Genomic DNA, 27,300 nt, shown 5'->3' on the forward strand with positions numbered 1-27,300 from the left:
TATAGCGCTTTTATCCAAAGTGCTTTACAATTGATGCCTCTCATTCGCCAGAGCAGTTAGGGGTTAGGTGTCTTGCTCAAGGACACTTCGACACGCCCAGGCCGGGGTTTGAACCGGCAACCCTCCGACTGCCAGACAATCGCTCTTACCTCTTGAGCTCACACAGAGCCTGGAGCTCTGCACCTCCTCCTCCTGGCTCTGATGTGCTGTCACAAAGCCTCATCACTGGGGCAGCAGTGAGCTATTCTCACGGTCACTCAATCGCAAGAGCTAGTTTTGCAGAGCACACCAGATTTAGACCTCAGCGCGGGGAAGGTCAGGGTCCCATTCGCCTCCCGTACAAAATCAGCCCGCAACAGACATACAACACATTTAATATTTTCTAATATTTTAATACTGAATGAGCTCAAGCAGAATGTGCATGTAGGTAAGCTCGGCTGTTTGTAATCACCAGTGTAATCGCAGTATCTTAAATAAGACCCAAAGAGAAACACATACGTCGCATACGCCGCGGGTCACTGTGTACAAAGGAGTCGGGTTGCTGGGGTGCGAGCGCCATGGCGACTCGCTGACCCCGCTTCCCGCCCGCGACCCGCCCGCGACCCGCCGCCACCTCCGGGGTCAGACTCCTCCCACCCGTCACAGCGGGAAAGCGACCGCACGCGCAGCCGACGGCGACGGTGCGTGCGACAGCTGGCGCTACGCTACGCACCCGCGCAGTCTGAGGCTTACTGCCGTTCCTCACTTCCTCCTGCATGCAGCGTGTTATTCCAATGATGTCACAGGACACGCAGTCAATGAGCGAGTAAAAATGCAGAACAAAGGGGGGGGGGGGGGGGAACAAAGCAATACTGGTCGAAATTTTACGTCAGGTATAACTGCAACACATTGTTTTCCAACCTTAATAGTCACATCATTAGCTGGCAAGATGTGAGGCAAGCGTACAGCCCATAATTACCATCCTGCATATACAGCCAATGAATGGGATGCACTCAAATGGTTTAAAATATAAATTAACCTGGGAGAAGAAAATCAACAAGCGTATCAAACTTTTCTACAGATCACACAGCAGCACATTACAGTATTACTGTTGAGAGCTAGTAATCATGCCTCCTCAAAATTCCATTAAAGCTTCCCCACTTTCTGCCACACTGCTGATGATGACGCTGTTCTAGGAGTTTAACTCTACCTGCTCCCGCGCACCGGCTGCATCTGGGGGGAGCGGGAGGCCTAGGCAGGGCCTGCCTGTTTTTACCAGTACGTTACGCACGTCTACTTTGCATTTCTGTAACGTAGTGCACGGTACTGCTGGATCCACTTCTGAAAACGAGGTGAAAGGTGCCCAATAGCATCACCTGAAAAACGCCCCACTGATCCCATCTGAATGCAAAACAGATCTACGGGTTTTAAGAGAGAACAAGTGGCTCTTTGTTCCTCTGAGAGGAGAAGGTAAGATAAGCGCTCCAAAACCGCTTCTCCCCCCCCCCATCAAAAACACACTGCATTTCATCTAAAAATGACTGTTCGGGCTGTACTAATCACTGAACAATGCTTGGTATCAAATCAGTTCAACAGTCAGTTCTGATATACCACCAGAAACCAGAATACAGCTCATAGAGGGGAAAAAGACAAAGAACAAGGGGCAACAGATTAGCTACAGCTAAAATATCATTTCTCAATGCTCAAGTTCATAAAGAACACACTTTCACACACAATCTCTTTATGTTCCCAAAGCCAACCCACTGGAGCACGCACAGGCACACGCACACGCACGCGCATGCACACACACGCGCACGCACACAAGCACAGGCACACGCACGCACGCATGCACACACACGCACACACACACACGCACGCACGCACGCGCACACACAGACGCACGCGCACGCACACACACGCACACGCACGCACGCACACACACGCACACACACACACATGCACACACACACAAAAAGAAAAAAGAATGATTCTGACACACAATGGCTTAACAGCCGTGACTGGCTGCGGCACAGCCCAGGGAATGAATGCGCTGGTATTGTCTGCCACGCGCATAATCCCCCGGGCACCTCTTCCAAATTACAGTCTAGACGGGGTAATGGGCACGGGAGAGGCGTGGCCTGTAAGCGGACAGAGGGGGAGAGTGGAGCGGAGCACGCGACGCTGTTTACTGTACACCTGCAGAGGTGACTCTCTACACCTGCAGAGGTGACTCTGACTCTGTACACCTGCAGAGGTGATTCTGTACACCTGCAGAGGTGACTCTGAGTCTGTACACCTGCAGAGGTGACTCTGTGAAACTGCAGAGGTGACTCTGACTCTGTACACCTGCAGAGGTGACTCTGACTCTGTACACCTGCAGAGGTGACTCTGTACACCAGCAGAGGTGACTCTGACTCTGTACACCTGCAGAGGTGACTCTGACTCTGTACACCTGCACAGGTGACTCTGTAAATCAGCCTTTCTAAACCCTGAGGACAGCAGTGCAGTGTGAGCAGAGGCAGGGCTTCCCCAGCCCTGGGTGTACAGCAGGAAAGGCCTGCATCTGCTCCTACGTTATTCTCTCACCTCTTCAGCCTCCATGAAGTGGGAGGAGTCTGCGGCCTCCTCGCTCTCTGGTACATCCTGCACCTCCACCTGCACCTCGAGCTGCTCACTGCTGTAGCCTGCGGAGTACTCATCCACCTGCAACCACAAGCAGAACACTGGGTCATGTGGGCAAGGGACACACGCGTGTCGCACACACGTACACAGACACACGCGCACGCACATACAGAGTGCACAGACAGACACACACACACACACACCACACACAGACACACACGCACGCACACAGACACACACGCAAGCACACATACACGTATGCACACACGGACATACGCACGCACACATGCACGTACACAGACACACACACGCACATACACAGACACACACACACACAAAGACACACACACATGCACACAAACACGCACACAAGCACAAACACGCACACAGACACACAGACACACACAAGCAAGCACAAAGGCAAGCACAAAGACACACACACACATGCAAGCAAGCACAAAGACACACACGCACACAAAAAGACACGCATACATGTATCTCAGCAATCTGCTACATAATGTTGCAAAGCGTAGGCTATTCATAAACGTGAAGAGTAAAAAAAAATGTTTTTGAATGAAACGGTTAACATAACGTAGCAACAAAAAAAAAAAAAGAAAACAGAAAGGGGGTAAAGCAAGCCCCCCTGAATTAGCATAACAGTAGCAGCCAGCTCATTATTATTCTCTGCTGCATTTGAAATTCAATGAGATGTAAATATTTGACACGATATACAGAAAAGCAAGATAAACAGACCAGCGCAGTGATGGTGAAAATATCGTCGAGCGACTTTGCCTGGTCACGCCCCTGGTTCTACGGCACTTCCTGTCTCACGGCCAGGAACACCGCGCACACGCTCAGGTAAATAACGCCAGTCTGCCACATCAGCCCACTACAGCCACCGCACACGCTCAGGTAAATAACGCCAGTCTGCCACACCAGCCCACTAAAGACACCGCACACGTTCAGGTAAATAACGCCAGTCTGCCACACCAGCCGACTACAGCCACCGCACACGCTCAGGTAAATAACACCAGTCTGCCACATCAGCCGACTACAGCCACCGCACACGCTCAGGTAAATAACACCAGTCTGCCACATCAGCCGACTACAGCCACCGCACACGCTCAGGTAAATAACGCCAGTCTGCCACACCAGCCCACTACAGCCACCGCACACGCTCAGGTAAATAACGCCAATCTGCCACACCAGCCCACTACAGCCACCGCACACGCTCAGGTAAATAACGCCAGTCTGCCACACCAGCCCACTACAGCCACCGCACACGCTCAGGTAAATAACGCCAGTCTGCCACACCAGCCCACTACAGCCACCGCACACGCTCAGGTAAATAACGCCAGTCTGCCACACCAGCAGACTACAGCCACCGCACACGCTCAGGTAAATAACGCCAGTCTGCCACATCAGCCCACTACAGCCACCGCACACGCTCAGGTAAATAACGCCAGTCTGCCACACCAGCAGACTACAGCCACCGCACACGCTCAGGTAAATAACGCCAGTCTGCCACACCAGCAGACTACAGCCACCGCACACGCTCAGGTAAATAACGCCAGTCTGCCACACCAGCCCACTACAGCCACCGCACACGCTCAGGTAAATAACGCCAGTCTGCCACACCAGCTGACTACAGCCACCGCACACGCTCAGGTAAATAACGCCAGTCTGCCACACCAGCAGACTACAGCCACCGCACACGCTCAGGTAAATAACGCCAGTCTGCCACATCTGCCCACTACAGCCACCGCACACGCTCAGGTAAATAACGCCAGTCTGCCACATCAGCCCACTACAGCCACCGCACACGCTCAGGTAAATAACGCCAGTCTGCCACATCAGCTGACTACAGCCACCGCACACGCTCAGGTAAATAACGCCAGTCTGCCACATCAGCTGACTACAGCCACCGCACACGCTCAGGTAAATAACGCCAGTCTGCCACATCAGCTGACTACAGCCACCGCACACGCTCAGGTAAATAACGCCAGTCTGCCACACCAGCTGACTACAGCCACCGCACACGCTCAGGTAAATAACGCCAGTCTGCCACACCAGCTGACTACAGCCACCGCACACGCTCAGGTAAATAACGCCAGTCTGCCACACCAGCCCACTAAAGACACCGCACACGCTCAGGTAAATAACGCCAGTCTGCCACATCAGCCGACTACAGCCACCGCACACGCTCAGGTAAATAACGCCAGTCTGCCACACCAGCCGACTAAAGCCACCGCACACGCTCAGGTAAATAACGCCAGTCTGCCACACCAGCCGACTAAAGACACCGCACACACTCAGGTAAATAACGCCAGTCTGCCACACCAGCCCACTAAAGACACCGCACACGCTCAGGTAAATAACGCCAGTCTGCCACACCAGCTGACTACAGCCACCGCACACGCTCAGGTAAATAACGCCAGTCTGCCACACCAGCTGACTACAGCCACCGCACACGCTCAGGTAAATAACGCCAGTCTGCCACACCAGCTGACTACAGCCACCGCACACGCTCAGGTAAATAACGCCAGTCTGCCTCATCAGCCGACTACAGCCACCGCACACGCTCAGGTAAATAACGCCAGTCTGCCTCATCAGCCGACTACAGCCACCGCACACGCTCAGGTAAATAACACCAGTCTGCCACATCAGCTGACTACAGCCACCGCACACGCTCAGGTAAATAACGCCCGTCTGCCACACCAGCCCACTACAGCCACCGCACACGCTCAGGTAAATAACGCCAGTCTGCCACACCAGCCGACTACAGCCACCGCACACGCTCAGGTAAATAACGCCAGTCTGCCACACCAGCTGACTACAGCCACCGCACACGCTCAGGTAAATAACGCCAGTCTGCCACACCAGCCCACTAAAGACACCGCACACGCTCAGGTAAATAAGGCCAGTCTGCCACACCAGCCCACTAAAGACACCGCACACGCTCAGGTAAATAAGGCCAGTCTGCCACACCAGCCCACTAAAGCCACCGCACACGCTCAGGTAAATAACGCCAGTCTGCCACACCAGCTGACTAAGACACCGCACACGCTCAGGTAAATAACGCCAGTCTGCCTCATCAGCCGACTACAGCCACCGCACACGCTCAGGTAAATAACGCCAGTCTGCCACATCAGCTGACTACAGCCACCGCACACGCTCAGGTAAATAACGCCAGTCTGCCACACCAGCCCACTAAAGACACCGCACACGCTCAGGTAAATAACGCCAGTCTGCCACACCAGCTGACTACAGCCACCGCACACGCTCAGGTAAATAACGCCAGTCTGCCACATCAGCCGACTACAGCCACCGTACACGCTCAGGTAAATAACGCCAGTCTGCCACATCAGCTGACTACAGCCACCGCACACGCTCAGGTAAATAACGCCAGTCTGCCACACCAGCCGACTAAAGACACCGCACACGCTCAGGTAAATAACACCAGCCGACTACAGCCACCGCACACGCTCAGGTAAATAACGCCAGTCTGCCACACCACCCGACTACAGGCACCGCACACGCTCAGGTAAATAACGCCAGTCTGCCACACCAGCCCACTAAAGACACCGCACACGCTCAGGTAAATAACGCCAGTCTGCCACAGCAGCTGACTACAGCCACCGCACACGCTCAGGTAAATAACGCCAGTCTGCCACATCAGCCGACTACAGCCACCGCACACGCTCAGGTAAATAACGCCAGTCTGCCACAGCAGCCCACTACAGCCACTGCGCTTCACTGCTTTGCACATGGACACATGGCTCGGCTTAAAGGCAGTGTCACCCACTTCATTTACTGCAAGATAAAACTCCTAATGGCCTAAATTATGCATCACATTTGCAAAACCAAAAAAAAAATAAAATTAGAGAAAACTAGTTATATTTCAAAGTCAATTTGTAGGGCGTTCGGCCCGCGTGAGGTGCAGCCCACGAGCGATTAACAGCCAACACTGCATTATTAAAGACAAATACCCATAACACACTATGGCAGACGGACAGGTCGCCCCTCAGGAGAAATGGCTTAATCCCTTAGACTGTTCCACATATTACCTCTAAATACCAGCAAACACTAAACTTTAAGCCTGAGAGGCCGGGTGACCTTGTAAACAGAGATATTACACGCAACGGATACTTCTCAAAATGACTTTTAAGTACTCGACCTACATTGCCGAGGAAAAGGTCAAACCCTTATCTTTAGATACTAAACAGGGCCATACATCTTTGTCAGAAGGGGCTCTTTACAAAATAATGATAGATGAGCCAACCTAGACATCACATCTGGATCTGTGGGTTAATCTTTTTTTTTTTTTTCTCTCGCTACAGTTTGTTATGAGGTTATTAAAAAAAGAGAAAAGAAATGGAGAAAAGAAAAAAAGAACATCAATCATTTCAAACGTTTTCAGACTGCAGAGGCGTCTTTAGAAGGGTCAATAATCTTTTCACCTATGCAGGACTTTATCAGATTTCGTCTAAAGCCAGATAAAGGCTGTCGCATTAGCTGTCGCTGACAATTGGCGTATCTCCGCGGCACAAAAGCAGCTTTCTTCCACAAGGATACAGCCCTCAAGGTCACAGTTCCACACGGCCCGAGGCCCACAGAACAGCATTACCCACCGCCAAACAAGCTGTCAACACAAACTCTGTCAGGGCAACTGATAAACAAACCGGCGGAGAGGAATAATAGATCTAATTCCACCCCGCATCCCCCTCACCCGCCTCACCCCGCTCCCCCACCCCACCCCACCCCACCCGCCACACTCCCTCAAGACTGAACTAGCTCTGAAATCCGCCCCAAACCGATGCAGGAAGGCAACGCGATCGTCCCGTGACACAACGGAGGGAACTTACCTGAAATTCGTCATCTAAAGGTTCATCGATTCCGATGTCCAACACCTCGTCCTGGTAGATCCCGTCCTCGGCCTGCTCCCCCACGTACTCCGCCTGGTCCTCCGCCAGCCCGGCGCTGTGGTCGCCGTAGTGATCCGCGTAGCCCTCTTCCGCGTACCCCTCCGCCCCGTCCCCCCCTTCGTAGTCCTCCTCCCCCAGGCCCTGGTGGGCCCCTGAGTAGTCTGGGTCCTCCAGGGGCTCCTCGCTGAGGCCAAAGGAGGAGCTCAGTCCAGCAGTGGCGTTGAGGCTTAGAGATACAGCCTGTCCACTGGGAGAGGAAAGCACTGCATTCGTTTACTTCGCCCACAACAGCCGGGACATTAAGCAACATTAGCGGTGACACTAACAACCTAACAGTGCTCTAATTGGCCTCGGTTCTGCGGTAAGCTAATGGTAACATAAAATATTAAAGCGCCCTCATTTATTTTCACCTTGTGGTTAATTAAGGGCAAGACAGAGCATTCTAGAGGCAGTATACCTGGCACAGGCCTCTGTCACAAAGAAAAAGAGAGGAAAGTGAGATTTGCTTCGTGTAAGCTGCTTTTGTGGTTCACTTCAGGAGGACTGCGTTTAAATATTTACCCGATATTTTCTTCGTCCTCGTCACTCTGCAGAAGGTCATCGTTTAGCTCTTCATCGGAGGCATCAGAGGGGTTCTGTAAGAGGAGGAGCAGGCTTTCGGCAAAGACATACACCCCAACCAAACATCACTTCATTATCCACCAGCAAAAGCACGGACCTAGTGCAGGAAATCCACAGCCGCTGAGCGGTGTGCTGGTGGGCGCAGAAAAGCCAGTGCTGTCCCACACAAAGACGCAGGCCAGGGGCGGCAGCTTTCACAAACTTTCCCATCAGACTGGGCCTGGACGAGGGCCTGGACCCGCACTGCGTCCCAGCCAGCGGAGCCCGGGCCAGCTGGGTTAGCGCGCGCGGCTAACGCAGCGTCAGCGGCTCCTAACGGAAGGAGCTTCGCCTGGCTTCACATTAGCTCCGCCAGCTCTGAACGGGCACCGGCTACGGCTGTTAAGGGCCTGAGCCGGGGACGGGCGAGGCTCGGGAGGATGTCCAGCACCGCGCTCTCCCTCCAGTTGTGTGTGTCCACAGCCGCGCGGCTTCTCAGAGTCAGGACTCAGAGGGCCGACTGGGGGGATCCGAACCCTGGTCCCGGAGAGCCGTGGGGTCTACTGCTTTTCGGTCCCCTGCCTCGGGACCCCAGCCGGGTCAGGGCACTGTACACCTGCTGCAGCTAACCACAGGCGATTACTTGTGTCAGGAGTGCCCAAGGGGGAACACATCAAATACCTACAACCAGACTGGGGGTCCAGAGGAGAGGTCTGGAAACCACTGGATAACACTGTTATCACAGCTGGTTTATTGGGTCAGATTTGGTTGGTGACTTTAAGGTAACTGATGGACACCGGGGTTGCAGACCACTGCCTCATACCCAATTGATGGTTCCATAGTCATGTGACACACAATCTGCCCAAGCTGTGGGGAGGCAGGTGTTGGTTTTGTCTGCCCCCCTCCCAATAAAAAACCATTTGCATTCTCCGCTATGCTTGTTCTAGCTTTGGGCAGAGAGAAGACGGTCATGCGCCCGTCCCATCAGCTGGGCCCCCTGTCAGGCGGACGGGACAGGGTCCTGCAGCAGACACTGCCAGGTGGAGCGTGTCGGGTTCCCCCCGCGGAGGAAACACCTGTCACAGGAGACGGCTGGGCGGCGTCACGCTGCCCCTCCCCGGCCACGGACGCTACGAGGCTCCCCGTCACAAAGGTACACGGAAGCTACGCGGCTCCCCATCACAAAGGGCAGCGGAAGCTACGCGGCTCCCCATCACAAAGGGCCACAGACGCTACGCGGCTCCCCGTCACAAAGGGCCACAGACGCTACGCGGCTCCCCGTCACAAAGGGCCACGGACGCTACGCGGCTCCCCGTCACAAAGGGCCACGGAAGCTACGCGGCTCCCCATCACAAAGGGCCACGGAAGCTACGCGGCTCCCCATCACAAAGGGCCACGGAAGCTACGCGGCTCCCCGTCACAAAGGGCCACGGAAGCTACGCGGCTCTCCTTCAGACACACTGTGCCTGGAAACACAGCCTTTCCAAGCAGGAAGAAACACACCAAACAAATGTCCTTCGGTGGTTTGATTACATGGACATGTCTGGTTAGATGGTTTTTTAATAACTCAGTTAATGTATGAGAGGGCATATCAGTTAAGCTACTTAATACGTAATTGCATAAATTAAGAAACAAGCTTGAAATAACACTTTGCTAAATTTGCCATTGCATCATTTTTACATCCATACTTACACAGAAACAGCTCAAGGACAATCGAAAGAGAACGATCTCCTACCCGCTGTGCCCAAAATCACAGGAGGACTGAATCACGTATGCACAGCCAAAAGACTCGGGACTATTAGAAGCACCCCTTACGCTGATCACTTTCAATGCAAGTGAGGGACCGTCGAACGTGACTTCAGACAGGCGCAGCCCGAGCGATTACCCTGTCAGCCAGCGCCAGCGCCAACAGCCGGCCTGTCCGCACGGCCCTGGCGTGTAATAGAGACACAAAGAAGAGCGGACGCAGCGTCCTGCCAGCTCGTCTGACGAGGTGTCAAAGCAATCACACAGCGCTGGGGGGGGGGGGGGGGGGGGGGGGGGGATGTGCCGGGGTCCGGGCAGCCCTCGCTCTCCCGCTCCGACCCGCTGCCGCCTGGCACAGGGGGCGCCGCACGTCTCCTCCGGGCGACGCCCGTGCGTCACGCGAACACGTCTCGAATTATTCCAATTCTGCTTTTGCCCCGACACAGGTGCCAATTTTAGAGCCAGCCGTTGCAATGTAAGGGTGAGGAAGACATCTTAACTTGAAACCTTACCTTTCTGGCTGTAAGCCAGTCCTCTTCAAGTAAGTCGCCTTCCAAATCACTTTTGGTAAACAAAACAAAACAGGGGTCGGATGGTTAGCATGGCAGCAGTAGGGTGAAACATATCAGCACGTGGATAATGACTTTAGAACCGCTGAGGCCAGCCGCACCTAGTAAACCCTTAAACGAGACTCACTTTATATTACAATAAAGAAATGCAGACAGTTGTGCCCAAGTCTATACTTAATACAAATTGTCTGAATTACATTCTGAACTTAAATTCAAAACAGGATAAGCGTGCTTAAATCAAAACTAGGTGAAGAAGTAAGGGGACTAGCTTATCCGTGATGGGTGTCATTTCTAAATTGGAATTTATTTTGTCATCATAATTCAAACAAGCAAGAGAACCTTTCCAAGGCACCGCACGGTCCATTAACTGGGCCTAGCGTTATTATTAATTGCTCATTTTAAACAGAACGGCACGGAGTCAAAGGTTAATCTCAACAGCCTGCGGGAGGAGGGGGGGGGGGGGGGGGGATGAGGGAGGGGGGAAAAAAAAGCAACACGTCACAGTTTGAGATTAAAACATTCCCCTGACATGGACATGTTTAATACGAGGCTGCAGTTAATACCTGTCCAGATCCTCCTCTCCTCTTCTTCTGCGCGACCTCTCGGCGCCCGGCTTGTCATACTCATCAAACTCATCATCTGGAAAGCAGGCCGACAGGTAATCTGTTAATTGACTGCGGCGCGGATCATTAGGCTTATGTCACAGGGAGAGACAGCGGAACGCGCGCCGCCGGTCGGGGCTGGGCGCGCCTCTCTCTCCGACGCGGCGTAATTACTGAGGGGGTAGCGGCTCTGCCAGCGCCGATAGCCGGATTTATCAGAGCGCAATGTGGCCCTCTTCGATAAACTTTCGGATTGCTACTCCAAAACTGTCATCCGAGCGGGAAGACGGGGGGAATTGGGTCAGCCGGTTTTTTCCGCAGTGACCCGTGATGGAGGCCGGGGCCGGACGGCACGCGGTCAGTGTAAGGCGCTGATCCGTCTTTCCGGGGCACGCGCTGGCGGTCCGTGGGGAGCGCAAATGGAATGAGAAAAGCATGGGGAACTCAACTGTGGAGTGTCAAAAACCATAAATATTGTCATGAAATCACAAATCCACGCTTTCTAAATTCCTGATCATTATTTCACAGCACACACACTCTTGGGTTCATTTGGTCTATTTTAAATAGAACGACAGAAGGAAAAACCCAAGAAAGTGTCCCTGGTCAAGAGGCACTGACGAGCTCAGCTCATCTAACAAGTGAGACGATAATGCCAGAAGAACACCAATTTATGCCACTTGTGCACGACAATGTACAGAACGGATCTTTATATAACCTTACTGCAGACTGTACTAAGCCTTGTTCTGAATATGGGTGTCTCCTAAATGATTATAAATGTAAAGACAGGCAATATCGCTTATGCTTGCCACTTATCTGTGTGACTGAATCTGTGGTCTATGAATCAATGATTCACAAAGAATACTGATAAACATCCATGCAAACCGGTGACACAGGTGCAGAAGAGAAAAAAAATGTGGATTAAAGCAATAAAGTCCACATACCAGATTGGAAGATCCGAAATATCTAAGAATTAATTTTACAATACATCTATACGCAAGCGGGGTCTTCACCAGGAACACAAAACCAGCATCATTATCAATTTCATTTTGTATTAAGACAAAACGGATAAACAGGCTAGGAGAAGGGATGGCAACCAATCAATTCGCTTGACATTGGCTAAGAGCACGGAGACTGACATCCAGGTTAAGTAAACTAAAGTAGGAAATCAATAGCGTTAGGAGGGAAGAATCGCCCTTCTCTGCTCCTGCCAGAAATTCAATGAGAGACTCTTACAAGAACGACTTCTCGTTATCTGCAGCTCGTGCTTTGGTTTTAGTCCAAAATAGGGGTGACTGAAATGTTTGTGCCAAATGTCAATCAGAGTAAAACATGTCAGTTTGTTCATTTTGTATCAGAGAGTGGAGGTTGGCATGTTAGCCAAATATGTAAAATGGAGTTAAAGGACACCTTTAAATGGGACTGCTCCTGTAAAATGGGCTGTAGCCACACAAAAAAAGAATAATAAAATTAAATAGTACTAGGCCTAATACTCAATTAAATGCAAGGACAAATCATTTAGAGAAAATTGTAAATTGTACCAACACTACCATGGAAAGCCAATTGAAGCATCTTTACTAGGGAAAACTAGATTTAACCGCACTTTGGATAGGGACTTTAATCTTTAGCGTAGCTTGGCTAGGGACTCTATTCTTTACTGTACCTTGGCTATGGACCGTAGGCTACGTTCACACTGCAAGCCTTAGTGCTCAATTCGGATTTATTGCTCAGATCCGATGTTTTTGTTTGGCTGTTCACATTATTTTTTAAATGTGGCCAGTATCAGATTCCAGTGTGAACTGGTCACGGTCCTGAACTGACCCGCATGCGCAAAAGAACAATAACAAAGACGTCACACGTAGCACGCTGTCGTACGGAAGTAAACAGCGGAGGCCACTGAAGTAGAAGCCAGTGAATTTGTGTGCAGATCATAATGAGGATGAGGAGAAAGAGAGCCAAATTTTCAATTATGGCTTTTTGTGGAGCACTGGCTGCTACTTCTGTATGGAGGTGTGTGTGGATGCGGAGTCAGAGTCAGGAGTGGAGGGATCGTGACATGAATGGCTTCACTGAAACAGATTTCATCTAAATTTACATAGCAACTATACGTTCCGATTGCCTAGTTTCACTCATTGTAGCAAAGTGGAATTGATAACGTTTCAGAAAATATATAACTTTAAAATATTTTTAATCTTCTACTGGGACTTTTGCCGTTTATTGAGGATGTGACAGAAAATTTCGGTGCCGCTGACTATAATCAAATGTTTTTAACATTTACCGTTCGATTGAGCAAGTACCATTCAAAGTACATTTTTATAATTTAGTGCTGTCCGATTGTGCTAGCTACTTCACATTAACCTTGTACACCGATCAATAAAGGCAGACAGCACAGTACCACTTAGGGTAAACGTCCCTATTAAGCCCACCAAATCCGCTTTTCAGACATTTTTAATGTAGTGCCCCAATTTAAGTGAGAACATTTTAGTTAAAATGAAAGTCTAATCTCTCATTTGAAGTGTCAATAATTCATTTATACCAATTTCTAATGTTTTTATTGTTTAATTTGTCAAAATATGTCAAAAGTCTGGCATGGGCTTAATGGGTACCTAACGTACCATTTAAGCCCATGGGTGTTCCAAATAAGCCCACTTCATGATTTGTTGATAAATAAATATATATTTAAAAAATCTTAACAATACAAACTTGTTCTATTCACATCTGTAATCACTTAGCTCTCAATAGCTATTTTCATTTTGTCTCCACTCCTATCCTATGGCCTGTAAATGGCATTTGAAATAGGCATGACCAGCCTTTTTGCTGTGTTGTCAACACAGAAAAAGCTAAACTTACAACATGTCTTCTTTGGAATGTAGCCAAAAAACTATTTACAAACAAAATCAAAACTATAGTGGAAATTGCTCTTCAATACTTCATCTTTCAATATGTGTTGTCATTTTGTCTGTATCTCTATCCTATGGTGTGCTGTTGGCATTTGAAATTGGCCAAAATTTCTGGTCCAGCCAGCTGGTTGAAAGTGCAGGTGTTTTTATGAAGATTTCTGAAGACCGACTGACTGAACGAAAAACAATTTCAGGTTCAATACTAATGTTCTAAGAATAGTAAATGAGTCAATTTCAGAATTTACAATTAAACAATAACTTTAATCTATTTTCAAATGTTAATCACATTTAGGATAGTAGTTTGAAAACATTGTAAAAACACATTTTAGAACCATTCAGTTCATTGTGGAGTAACATTAAAACATACAGTTCATTATGAGGAGACATCAGTCATAACATCTTGAAGCTCATGTATCATTAGCCTATAACTTAAACAAAATAAAAAAGAAAGATGTCAACATTTCTGCAATTTCTACTTTCTCGTAGACTAAACGTAGGCCTGTGCTCTTTGTATCGTTTTAGTAAAGCTATCATTTGCTCCATGCTCCATCTTAGTAGTGTAACATAACATAGGTTATAGGGTGGTCTAAGCTTTATTTTATTTGTTTGTTTCAATCTTTTGCCCACGTTGTGGTTGTCTTTGTCTTACGCTAACAAGTCTTTCATGGCTTTCATCTTGTTTTTGTACAGATTTTCAATGACCTCATGATTTCCCAAATAGAATGGTCCAGGTCCCTACAGCCCTGCTTTGCAGAGGATGAACCTGCGCTTCTATCATGCGTGGACATGAAATGTAGTTCTTTCGTGTTTTAGTCTTCTTAAACTAAAACTCATCTGAAAAGTAAAGATTAAACAAGTTTTGCTAATGTTAAGATAGAACACAGGCCTATCCAGAATGAATTGACCTATGCAATATCACTGATATTTAAATATTGGTATTAATTATCTGAATTATAAAGCTGATTCATCAGGTGAGGTCAAAATTAGGGAGGAAAATGGTTTAAAGGTCAAAAGGGAGAAAATCCCAATTGAAATACAGTCAAGTGGGCTTAATGGGAGCAGGTGGGCTTAAAGGGAACATCAGTGAATTTATGGTTAAAAGACAGAATATTTTATTCTACTCACATGACATTAAAAAACAACTATATGAAATAAATCTATATATGGTGCACCAACATAATATGAAAAGTATAAATTGATCATGCAGAGAAGTAATTAGCTATACTCATTTACATCCACCCCAGACAGTGTGATTTTTTTGCTAGAGTCCCCTTTAAGCCCACCAGGTAAAAATGTTAATAAAAAAATAAATAAAGATAAATATACACATTTATTGTCTATTTAACAGTATAATAATATAAACTGCATACAAAAATATAAACTATACATGCTTATCATGCTTTATGTCATTGCAATGAACCATACTATGTAGCTACTGTATTTATGCAGCATGTGGTCTGTTTGCTAGCGTGCTAAAACTCATATTTTGATTTCAAAAGAAACAATATTTCTAATTCAGGTAATATTCTAACATATGTCTCATTCAAAATACTAATCACTTAAATTTTGATAACAAATGAGTACTTACCAAAAACATGAGTAGAAATATACAAAAAATGTTATTTTCTGAGGGTACCAAAATCACCTAAGTTTTTTTGCAACTTCTTCTGGGATCAGTAGGCACATGCCACACATATGCTTCGATAACTCAATATCGACAAATGTGATTGACTTACAATAAAAAGTGTCATTTATGTAACAAGCAGCTTCATTTGAAAAAACATCACACAGCAAAAAATGATGTAGTTTTTTTTTTATTTGACTCAGAAGTTGCAAGTGGGCTTATATGGTATGTGGGCTTAATAGGGACGTTTACCCTAATTATTGTCACTTCTATCACCATTGTAATGAACTAAAAAAAGGCGACAAACAAACTTTTCTGTGAGAAATGTACTGTCGAACTCACGCACATACACTGTTGGCGACAGATTTGCCCTCCCTATCTAGAGTGATGCAAGAGTCACATGAATTCCGATATGACTGTTCAGACTGTTCAGACATTGCAAAAAATCAAACCTGTATCTGATTTAGGACCACATATGGAAGTGGCCCAAATCAGAATTGAAAAGATCAGCTTCCATGTGATTTGCGCTGTTCACACTGTTATGAAAAAAAAGATCTGAGTCACATATGAGCAAAGAAATCAGATTTGGGCCACTTTTGCCTGCAGTGTGAACGTAGCCTTAGTCTTTACCATAGCATTGCTAGGGACTTTAGCTCAGTGGGCAAACTGCCACCACTCTCTTTTCTCATTGCCCAGTCACTGTTAAAAATCCACAGCATATCTACCATATTACACACACACACACACACACACACACACACACACACATATATATATAACTAACCGTTGTACTTCATGCACCTACATTTCAGTGAAGCATGGAGGTGTTAAAGTTGTGTCAACCCGAAAGCACTCTTAATACAAGCTTAACTCGGTTTGGTTTGAGTAAAATAAACCAAATCACTCCTAGGCCCCAGAAGCGCATTCTCCCCAGCAATTAATGATAAAATCTAGATTTTTGAGCCATTCGGTTGTGGCATCTTCTGTGGTGTAGTACCTTCTTGAACAGGCAGTCATCTCTAATTCAACATGCAACATTTAACCTTTCAGATAGCTTCTGTTTGAGCTATACAGCGAGCATCAACAGCTGAAAAACAAAGACTGAGAGTATGATAGGAAATATGATGTCTAAAATTACGTTTTGTCTTAATTTTTTGTGCAAAAATTGCTAGCAACATGGAATATGCACAGTCGTGTCTATCCTACAGAACAAACTAAAATACTGAAGTCATAAAAGACATTCTAGAACATAGATAAAATGGTACTTCACTATTCTGATAATTGCTATCTCAGACATACTAAATGCAGATAGAACCTTATATTCGCAGTTCTACAAATGTTTGCAGAACATGGGCAAAACACGGTTGTCACAATACGCTTTACAGACAACCCTGGCCTAAACCCCCACAGGAGCAAGCCTAAGGCAACAGTGGCAAGGAAAAACTCCCTGTGGCAGATGGGAAGAAACCTTGGAAGGAACCAGGCTCAAGGGGGAAACCCATCCTCCTCTGGTCGGCTCATTTACGAACACGCGGTTGAATAAGGGAAGATATGAGAGAGAAGCAATGTGGGTGTACACAGCTGTACAAAAGATTAAACTAGAATGATTGGACTGAACAAAAACCCACAGGCCCACCAGAATCGAGTACAGTTAGCACAATGTCAGAATTACAAAGGCTCCAGAAATATACTATGATAATGAATGAGGAGATGTTTAGTTATTGGCCTTTCATTTTCTCCTACCGAACCTAACGGCTGATATCTAACCACTAGGCAAAACACTTCGAATGTTAACAGTATGCGCAGCTACAATAACGACCATACGAAATTATTCACGGAAGTCAATTCGATTGTTAGATTAGCGACTTATCAATTTATAGCTAGATAATTACTGCGTTATCTTCAAGCACTTTACGTTATTTTTGTCAGGAACAACTGTGTAAGCGGTGCAGGCCAAAAAAAATTTCCTGGGACAGGAGATTTTACTTGCCACCTCGTTACGTAGCTAGCTAGCTATTCACATACATCACAGGAGTACACAGCTTGCTAGCTCGCTAGCGAAGTCTGCTAGGAGTTTGCAAGCTAAATAAACATAAAACATCCAGTAAGAACAATACATGTGGTGGATTCCAAGTGCGGTCGATTATATTTTAACTCACACACGCACAACGTTATAACTTGTACATTACAACAAGACTGTTGTGACCGTAGGTAATAATGAATGATTGGTTCTTTAGGCACCGACTGCATGCTAATGCAGATAGTCTAGCAAAATCATTCCACCGAAGCGGTACCCCAACGAGAGAACAAGCGTAGCTAGTGAACGTAACGTACTGTAGTTTGTCTAGATATCTACCGATACGAGCGTTTAAGGGGCTGCTTCAATGTCACTAATCCGTCTTCAGGACTGAAACGACCGTGTACGAACAAAAATGGTTAGCCTTAGCAAATATACAGATACTAAGCTAGCTAGTACTGTAGTGTTAGTAGACATCAATGGCAAAGCTGGCAGTACAAGCTAATGTTGACTTCTTAAAAACGAAAATATTTTCTAAAATTCAGTAAATTGTTTCGATTATCATATGCAACCCATCACAAATTTGGAGTGAGACACAACAGTAAGAAACATTCGAAAAGTCGCAGTGAATAACATTAATGCAAAAGCACCGATTTCATAATGGTTAGGCCTCAAATGTGCAGAAAACAACATCCGCCTCCGTAGATAGCTTGCTAGCGAGCGAGGTAAAGTTATCACAAGGAACAGACATCATACCTTGGACACTGGAAGCCATAACAGAGGAAATGTCTTGAATGCACAAGAACCTTCAAATAAACGTTGACTGCATTGAGTTATGTTTCTCAAAACTGATCAGACAAGATACTATGTAGCTAACTATTTCGTTTCCACCAGGAACATTAAGGTTATCGCAACATGGCGGACAGTCATTGTGGGCAGTGATGCACTCTGGGACATGGGAAGATTCGTGAGAATGCGCACTTGCGCAGTGGGGACTTTTGTATGGGGCCACAGATCGCTTTCGCAGGGCAATATGTTGGCCTACTTGCTGAGATTGAGATTGAGTGATGTTAAAGCTTTGTTTCACATCTTTTTCTCTGGCAATAAACTGCGGCAGTAACGTTATTTTATGGACATACTCCATCAAAATTTCAGAAATTGCTATAAGGATTTGGCATTTTTATTAGGCTAACAGATTAGGCTACTGAAAATGCGAAGTCCAACTGTGTTAAATCGTTAGTAGCCTATGTGTAGGCTACGTATGTTCATTAGCATTTTACTAAGAAACCAAATCAATGAATGCACGCGTTTATATGGTGAGGTTGTTTTTGGCTAGGCGTAGGCCTATCGAATGTGTTTCATAATATAGGTTAGGCCATAATTCACAGCTAGATCCCACATAACAGAAAGTCAGGCAAATATGTGTCAAGTGACAGTATTACATTACATTACAGGCATTTAGCAGACGCTCTTATCCAGAGCGACTTACACAACTTTTACATAGCATTTTTACGTTGTATCCATTTATACAGCTGGATATATACTGAAGCAGTACCTTAAGTACCTTGCTCAATGGTACAACAGCAGTGTCCTACCCAGGAATCGAACCTGCGACCTTTCGGTTACAAGCCCAGTTCCTTACCCACTGTGCTACACTCCGTCACTGAGTACTTGCAATGCCATCTTTAATGAATCAGTAATAAGGTTTGATGTGGGGAACTTTTCTTGTTAATTTCCTGGTTGTTTAAAAAGTCTAAACTAGGTAGGCTTAGGTAAAGTTAGATTGCCTAAACTGAGTGTAGCGCGTCCGCTAAGCAATGAGTGCGGCAAATGGAAACTAAAGTTTTACACTCACTTAATGCCCCAATGATTTTACGATGGCTAACTGTACCACATTACCATTTGCTGTTTCTTAATTTACACGGTTAATTACAGTCTATTTCTGCATATCAGCAAATTATATTGTCGTGTGTGTATGGTATACAGTTACAGTGCCTGTGACTTGCATTCGGTAATGTTGGCCCGTTAGTTTCACTGTTAGACTAATGACTGAAGCGTGGCAAGGTTGGTACTAATGTGGGATACATCTGCCCAAATTCCATGGATGTTCTCGGTTTGTAAACCAATGGCCAGTTACTTAGGCAATGACGAATCACTGTCATGTGTCTACGAGGCTCCAATGGAGAGGCACTCCTTAAAAAACCAATATTGAGTACCATACGCCTTTACAACACTGTAACTACAGCAGGGCACATGGGGTTAAGATAAGCCCTAGATTTCTTGGGAGGTTTTCAATAAAAATATACTCGTCATCATTTATTCAAACAAATGAAACTAGTAGATCCAAGTTTATGGTATTGATTCCTTATCATGTATTTGCCTGGGCTGTGCGCCTGATACATTCATCAGCTTTTAACAGGATAATCTGTCATCTCTGCCATATATTGTCAGCTGTGATGTTAAACAAGTAAGCAACCAAAATAGACACAGCAGAAGTTAATTAAAGAACATTTGGGAAGGGATATAGCATACTTTGTAAATTATGCATAAAGGCCAATATCTGATTTTACACACTTTACAGTATCTGATAAATCGTGAATGCATACAGAGATTTCTTTGTAATTGCAATCATTATAAATGCAGGTCTAGAAGAAAACATGCCTTTTAATGTGCACTGCAGTAAGACTTACATAAGATGCTGTACAAAATAATTGGTTGTTTATAAGCCATTAGGGTGTGAAAATTAGGTTTTTTCTGTTCTACCACCAGCCAAAATGCCTTGAAGAAGCTTTATTTATTTGCACATTACCTGCCAAATGTGTTTTCTAAACTCAGCTGAAAGTGTAATTTGAAATGTCTTACTTATTGCAATAATTGTACTGTCCCTCTGTGCCTTTTGTATATTGTCTATAGTTTATGATTTTACAATCTATTTATCAAAATTATTTTTATTTGTTTGTTTATTTCAGAATAGGACGATATGTTTTGGTTTCAAACGTGAATAATGGGGATGATGAATAAGTGATAATTGTTAATAAATTGATCAGCTTTGAGGAAACAAAAGCTCTGAGTACTTGCAATGCCATCTTTAATGAATCAGTTTTGAGTAACTGGACCACAGTTCGATACGCCACAGCAGTACAAATGTCTTCCGCTTTGCTTCCTTATAATCAACCCTGTGCTAATGTTGGGTTCCCCAGGGATCAGATCTAAGATCTTTCTGGCAAGCTGAGAGCACTGTCAGCCATTTAAGCTTAACGGGTGGGCCACACTTCATACCATTCCTGCAGTGTTTTTTTTTCTTCTTTTTTTTCCTCTCATTTAGTTTTAGTGGAAAATGATCTCAAAGAATGTGTTTCAAATGTTTTAATTTTCATGGGACTATATTCACCGACGTACATATTCTTTAACCCGAGTTCTTTGGTTCTTTGAAAATCCTCACTGAGAATATGACAGAGGTGTTCTCTAATTGACTGTGGTGGGCAAGTCTAGTGGTCTGTATCATCAGGAAGACAGAAGACACAATTCTCAATTCAGTGGAACCAAGATTCATTTATAGGCCAACAGGTCAGACTTCATGAGGTACACTGGGATTCCACTGGGCTCTGCTAGAAGAATTATGATCTAAAAATAGTTTGTCAGATACCCGTTCCTATTGTATATGAAGAAGCCGTACTGTAATTTTACATATTAAGTGTGTTTCAGTTAAAGCCAGGACAGTGTACGCTACATTCATTTTTATATCAAAATGACATTAAAAGCTAGAAAATAGACATTGTTCAGGGAACAGGCAGCACAGTTGCCCATTTCACCATCTAGTGGTAAAATAAGGTACTACTGTTATCTTTGGGGAGCCACTCATTCATTGATAGGTATATGACTGATAGGTAAATGACAATTTTTTTGGGCTGCTTCTTCCAGTCAGCAAGCATATCAATTAATTGAGTGCCCTCGAACAGAAAAAATGTGTGGGGTGAATCAGTTGTCACTAGTTGGCCACCGTAGAAAGGACAGAAGTCCCGCCCTGTTAACAACATGTGTCCTGTTAATCCTACCATGTCAACCACTCAACAGAACATTATGGCCAATAGGATTCCTATGCCCATGATGTTTCATCCTTTCTAGGGTGGCCTTCTAGTGACAACCATGTGAATCTAACATTTTCTTCAACAAAGGATGTACTGTATACAGGCTCCCCATAGGCAATGTGAGACCACTGAACTGCTGGTATTAGAGGTATACCCACAATTAATTCTTCATGTGCTAAAATCCTGTCAGGCCTAATATGTGTCATTCTGAATGAAAAACCTGATTTTGACCTGAACTACATACTGTAAAATATAACTAGTGGGGAGGAGAGGGGGGGTTTCTAAGTTGGGGAAAATGACATGTACACCCAGAGATTATTTTTATCATTCCTTTACCAGAGTGGAACAGGTTTTGCAGAGAAAAGACTGAAGCACTTAGCTGTACATTTGCAGTTGTCAGTTGTCAAATGAATTTCAACCATTGCCTGTACTTATCCGGGATTATGCTGATTGAGATGCAAATGTCTCATTTCTAAAGAAATCCTGCCAAGCAGCAAAGAACCCAGAGACAAGCTATAATGCTAAAATATTATTTTATTTCAATGAGTTTAAAAGGAGTATGAGAGGGGAAGGAGGAATTAGTAAAATATAGGAATGAGTATTTGGCAAAAACCACATTGAAATGTACATTGACTATAAAAGCTTATGTACAAAGCATCATAGAATAACGAATGTTAAATGATATCAAAATGAAAGGAAAGTAATGATGTTGAGATGATATCAGATATAGCAAAAATAAAACTCAGACTAATGTGAGAAAAATATATATACAGTATATATATATCAGGACAATACTACTGTAAAACAGTAGCATAAATGAGAAGATATTCAATAACTTGCAGATTTGACCATTGTGTTTTGCCATGAGTTAAAAAATGAAGAAAAATCTTTAGCTGTATTCACCACATGAATATTCATAAAGGACAGCCTAAGACCCTTGCGTGAAAGAACAAATAAGTTATTGATATTATTAATTTTTCTGGCCTAAAATGTGAGTGAATGTAAATCCCTCTGCAGTAAGTCATTATTTACAGAGAAAGAACCTTTTCATGCAGTGTTTAGGGGAAAAAAGCACTGGTTTTATTTTTATTTTGTCAAATATTCAAACCACGGAGCCATAGAATACTCAAATGAGAATTAAATTAAGTGCATCCATCAAATATATATGTATCTGCATTTAAATTCCTTTAAAGATTATTATTGCCAATGCAGATGCTGAATTCTAATTGGAAATATTAATTTACATTGCATTTGTTCAGAGGATCTGATAGGTGATCAGCAGTGAAAATTTATGTGGGGCTCTGCTGTGCCAGGTTTTTACCTGTGCAGTTTTAGAGAGGACAGAATATCTATCTGCAGAGTCACTGGTGGAGCAAGGACCAGGAACTCTTTTCAGAGACCTAGCTAAGGGGTGATGTTTTGGGGTCTGAACCCACACTGAAAATCTGGAGATACTCTATGCTAAATTTCATCCATAATGAAGTTTGGTATGAATTCCTAATTCTGTTTCGAATCCCCCCCCCCCCCCCCAAAAAAAATAAAAAAGTAAAATCGTTTTTGACACCACTGGCTCCTTTAGGTGTGCTGGAGGGAGCAGGTATGAATCATAATGCCTAACAAGTTAACAGCACATCCTGGCCTGCACAATTTGCGATGATTTGGAAAAAATTCTGGCAGGAGAAAAAAAAAAAATATCTGGTAGAAGAGCATATTTCCAAAATTCTGTTGTATTTCACTATCAATTAAAGAGATGAAATTTAAGAACCATCCATGCAGAATTATTTTCCATGTGTATCATTAATGACTGAGAATCATGTCTCAATATTTATTAGTTTACAGGGAAGCATCAGAAATTTTTTATCATGCCGCTGGTTATATAAGCAAAAAGGCTTCATTTGACACATAGAGGTGTACTGTCTACATAGCTTTGTAGATTTACCCATGGCAGTGACCAATATCTCCAAGCAACCTCAATTACAATACATTTGAATGGGCCTGAGGGGAGAGCTGTGTGAAGCACTACATGGAACCACTGAAAGGTCATAGGTCACCTCTTTAATTTGCACATGTTGAGATCTGCCTGATTGGCAAAGCCAAGAGGTTTTTGATTCAATTTATCAGCAATTGTAAAACAGTAGAGTCCAACCCTGCATCCGAGCTGAGGAGCACCGTTAAATAAATGCAAAAAAAAAAACAAAATAAAAATGATCTTCAATAGTATATCCTTAATTTATGACTGACAAAAGCATGAAGAGGTTGTAAACAGGCTGAAATCGAGTGTTTCTCCAGATATGTAGAGTCAGGAAAGAAAGAAGAATTACAACTGGCTGGTTTAACCGCAAGAGAACATTTGGTTTGGAACCAAACTGGGTTGGCTTCATAAAGAGGCTTACTTGCAGCACTGCTGAGGGACACACAATCATTCACCTACAGTAGGATGGGATTAGCAATCTGCTTTATGACTGCGCTCAGTACACTGGTGCTGTACCTCTAATCAATGGAGCTGATGTCTATCAGTCAAGGATGTGGCTGATGGAATTCAGAGAGGGGAAATGTCACAGGACTCACTTGAGAATAATGAGCCTGTTACAATGACATCACACAATGGACTAAGTTAAAAGTGAATGAGCCCCACCAAGGGACCTTGTCTTTTTGGCATAATGGGTTTGTCACTCACTCTGAAAGGTTTCATTGTGGCAGATAGCCAATTCCGGTGTCTGACTGAACCGGCTACGCATTCAATAGAAAAAAATATATGACTGACGTGATGGTTGTTTCCATCCCAGAACTACCAGGAAGTAATGTTAACCTTTCACTTTTTTGACTTTTCAAAACACTGCATATTTTATTTAAAAGAAACACAGGCTAGCTAAAAGCAGATGTAGCAAAAAAATACTACATTTTAAAGTTTCAAGAGTGAAACATATTTAGTGTAATTCTGTAATGCTGTCACTTCTGCACCATAAATATATAAATGAGGATATGCAGTCTAAACCAATAATTAATCACTACTGTTGCCACAGTTTCTCAGAGGAAAGTCACACAATTTTTACTTGCATCACAATTTTCTAATTACTAGAAAATGAGAGGTCATAAATAGGGTGTTAGCAATTTAGATGCTCAGATTTTGATTAACATGTCAACTTGTTTACCTGTCTTTCTGCTTCAGAAGTATTGACCTTTCACTGATTTCTGCTTACTGATTTATAGATCAGAAGAGGTGGTTTTATCCCTGAATTTCAACCACTAGAACTGGCTTTTATTTTCATTTAATGTCAATTGACAATAAAACCTTTGGAAACCTTGAAAATATTACACACTACTGGAGGCACACCTTGGGATCAGAGGAGAAATTCTGCCAAGCCTTGTTCCTAATATTGGTTTTTGGTCCTCAGTCCTGAATTTTTATCACACAAAGCTGGTGTTGGCCCAGGTAAAGTTTATGATTATTTGAGGCTGCAGGTCTCTAATGGCAACTGTTGGCAGCCATCAGCTTCGAAGCAGTGGGACCAAGGGTTTCCAGGGCTTTCTGAAGCCCTACTGAAGTGTAGCCCATATTCCTTCAGCTCAGACAGACAACAACAAAGACTGCATGCGGTGTACCAAAAAGGGCTGCACCACCAAGCACAGCCGGGATATATGGGATAATTATGTGGTCTGTGGCAGGGAAGGGGCCATTTTTGATAGCCTTCCAAAGTCAATACCTGAAAGCCTTGGCGATAAAGGGGATCAGATCTAAGATTTCTAATTTAAGAAAGTATACAGGGACTTTCCTGGAAAGGCACAGCTGGTGAATTCTGATGGACTTTAGTGATGGTGAGGATCAGATGTTGAGCTGGATTTTTTTTTTTTTCTTTTTCTATTACTTGAAAACTTTACAGATGAAACTGTGAACACTTTCATGTGAGCTTGACATATCTGCAGTAAGTATGTCTGATATAAAAGTTACCAAACTTGGTCAAACAATTCATTTTGTTTTGACCAAAAGAGTTAAGAGCACCTAACATGCATTTTTAGTTCTATTACATGATCAAATAAGTATACCTGGGATATTGATTAAACTGGAATGGCTTTATATGGCAGCATCAAAATATTGAATACTTTTTAAAATTAATATTGAACACAAAACATTTTTCCATTAATACTGAATATCAAACATACTGAAGTGTTTCTTGATCAGGATTTTTTAAATCATCAGTGAATCAGGACATGAAATTATATTTTTGTGAGAAAATGTTTATGAAAATGAATGACCAGAATATTATTGTGGAACTGAGTGGTGTGTCAGGTTCTTGGCAGTGAAAAAGTCAGAGATATTGAAATCTCCTGCCAGTCTTATTTATGCTATGGTATATTTCTGGCCATTGCTAAAGCACTGCTGCCCTAAGTACACTAAGCAACATAAGTGTTTAGATTTACAGTTGCTTGTAGTTATATAACCATTATTTGTAATGTTTCTCTACAGATTAAAATAACATTGCTGCATAATAAAGGAAGTTTGCTTGACAGGTGTGGCATAGGTCTGTTACGTCTGTTGGAGAAAGGATGGCACATGCAAATGCAGGGAGATAAGAGATGTCAGCTAAAATAAGATTCTGTGACACTATCACACACAAATTCACAATTTTGTGTGATAATGTCAGGGTTTATGGGTGTTCATTTGGCAAACACTTTGCCCTTTAAAAATTCCAAGGCCATTAATGAACAAATAAATAAATAAATAAATAAATACACAGTTTTCGACCACTTTCAACCTCCATCTTGTCTCTTCTTCTTTATAGATCCCTGTGGATACTTAGTGTTTAGATGCGCCATTGGGGAATGTTGTCACACAGGCGTGGAAAATCGGATGTCTTTTTCCATGCCACACACATTAAGGGCCATTTGCACATAATTTTTGTTCTGAAGGAAGGGACAAACATTATGTGTGTTAATGTTTAACATTTATATAATATGAACAAACTATATCATATCAAATAAAAAGGGAGGAAACCGACCCTGCACAGGTAGACGAGACCAGCCAAGAACTGAGCAGGTTTGTGCATATTTGTTTTTGGTTTGAGAAGTTGATTTCATGTCTATAGCCTGCACACAACATGTAAATTAAGTTCTACATGATCTCCTTCTCAGCTGTAGCAGTCATTACTTTTTCTTTCAATATTTTTGCATTCATCAGTGAAAGAAGGGATATGGCCATTGCTCGGTTAGTTCTTTCTAGTTCTGTAAACGCTGCACTTCTGTTATAGATCGCTAGATTCATTCCAGGAAATCAGAGGAGAAATATTCCAGGTTTTCTTGGAATGCAGTGGGTGAGTTTTACACAAGTGAAACACATTTTCCATCACACAAGGAAAACATATTTTAAATCTCATTTTTTCTATATTAAAAGAAATGTCCTACAATGTTCTTCCAAGTTTCCATATCCATCCTTGGAACCAAAACCTAGAATATGTCAGTGTCTGTGTCATTTTCAGATGAGCTTTCTGTAACTCACAGTGTTTGGATAATTGGAGCTTTGACTTTTGTCTGACAGTATGGAGGGGAAAACTATTTTGTTTTCTTTTTTTCTGAATCTCAAAAATCAGTCTGCCTGAAAAGTAGTAGTCATTAAAATATGTAAAAGTGACAATC

The 27,300-nt window shown here is 44.1% G+C and overlaps 1 protein-coding gene across 1 annotated transcript in view; it reads right to left on the bottom strand.

Annotated features, from left to right (window-relative positions):
• The window catches only part of rbm33a (RNA binding motif protein 33a), a 50,574-nt gene extending 32,052 nt beyond the window's left edge, over nucleotides 1-18,522 (bottom strand). The window contains 6 exon segments of the mRNA XM_035413582.1: nucleotides 2,566-2,682; nucleotides 7,467-7,773; nucleotides 8,088-8,161; nucleotides 10,385-10,433; nucleotides 11,005-11,080; nucleotides 18,338-18,522. Of these exon segments, the coding sequence (XP_035269473.1) occupies nucleotides 2,566-2,682; nucleotides 7,467-7,773; nucleotides 8,088-8,161; nucleotides 10,385-10,433; nucleotides 11,005-11,080; nucleotides 18,338-18,356 (642 nt within the window). The 5' untranslated portion in view covers nucleotides 18,357-18,522.
• Between the last annotated feature and the right edge of the window lie 8,778 nt (nucleotides 18,523-27,300).

This window comes from Anguilla anguilla, chromosome 4 (genome assembly GCF_013347855.1).
Source record: "Anguilla anguilla isolate fAngAng1 chromosome 4, fAngAng1.pri, whole genome shotgun sequence".
NCBI classification, from domain to species: Eukaryota; Metazoa; Chordata; class Actinopteri; order Anguilliformes; family Anguillidae; genus Anguilla; species Anguilla anguilla.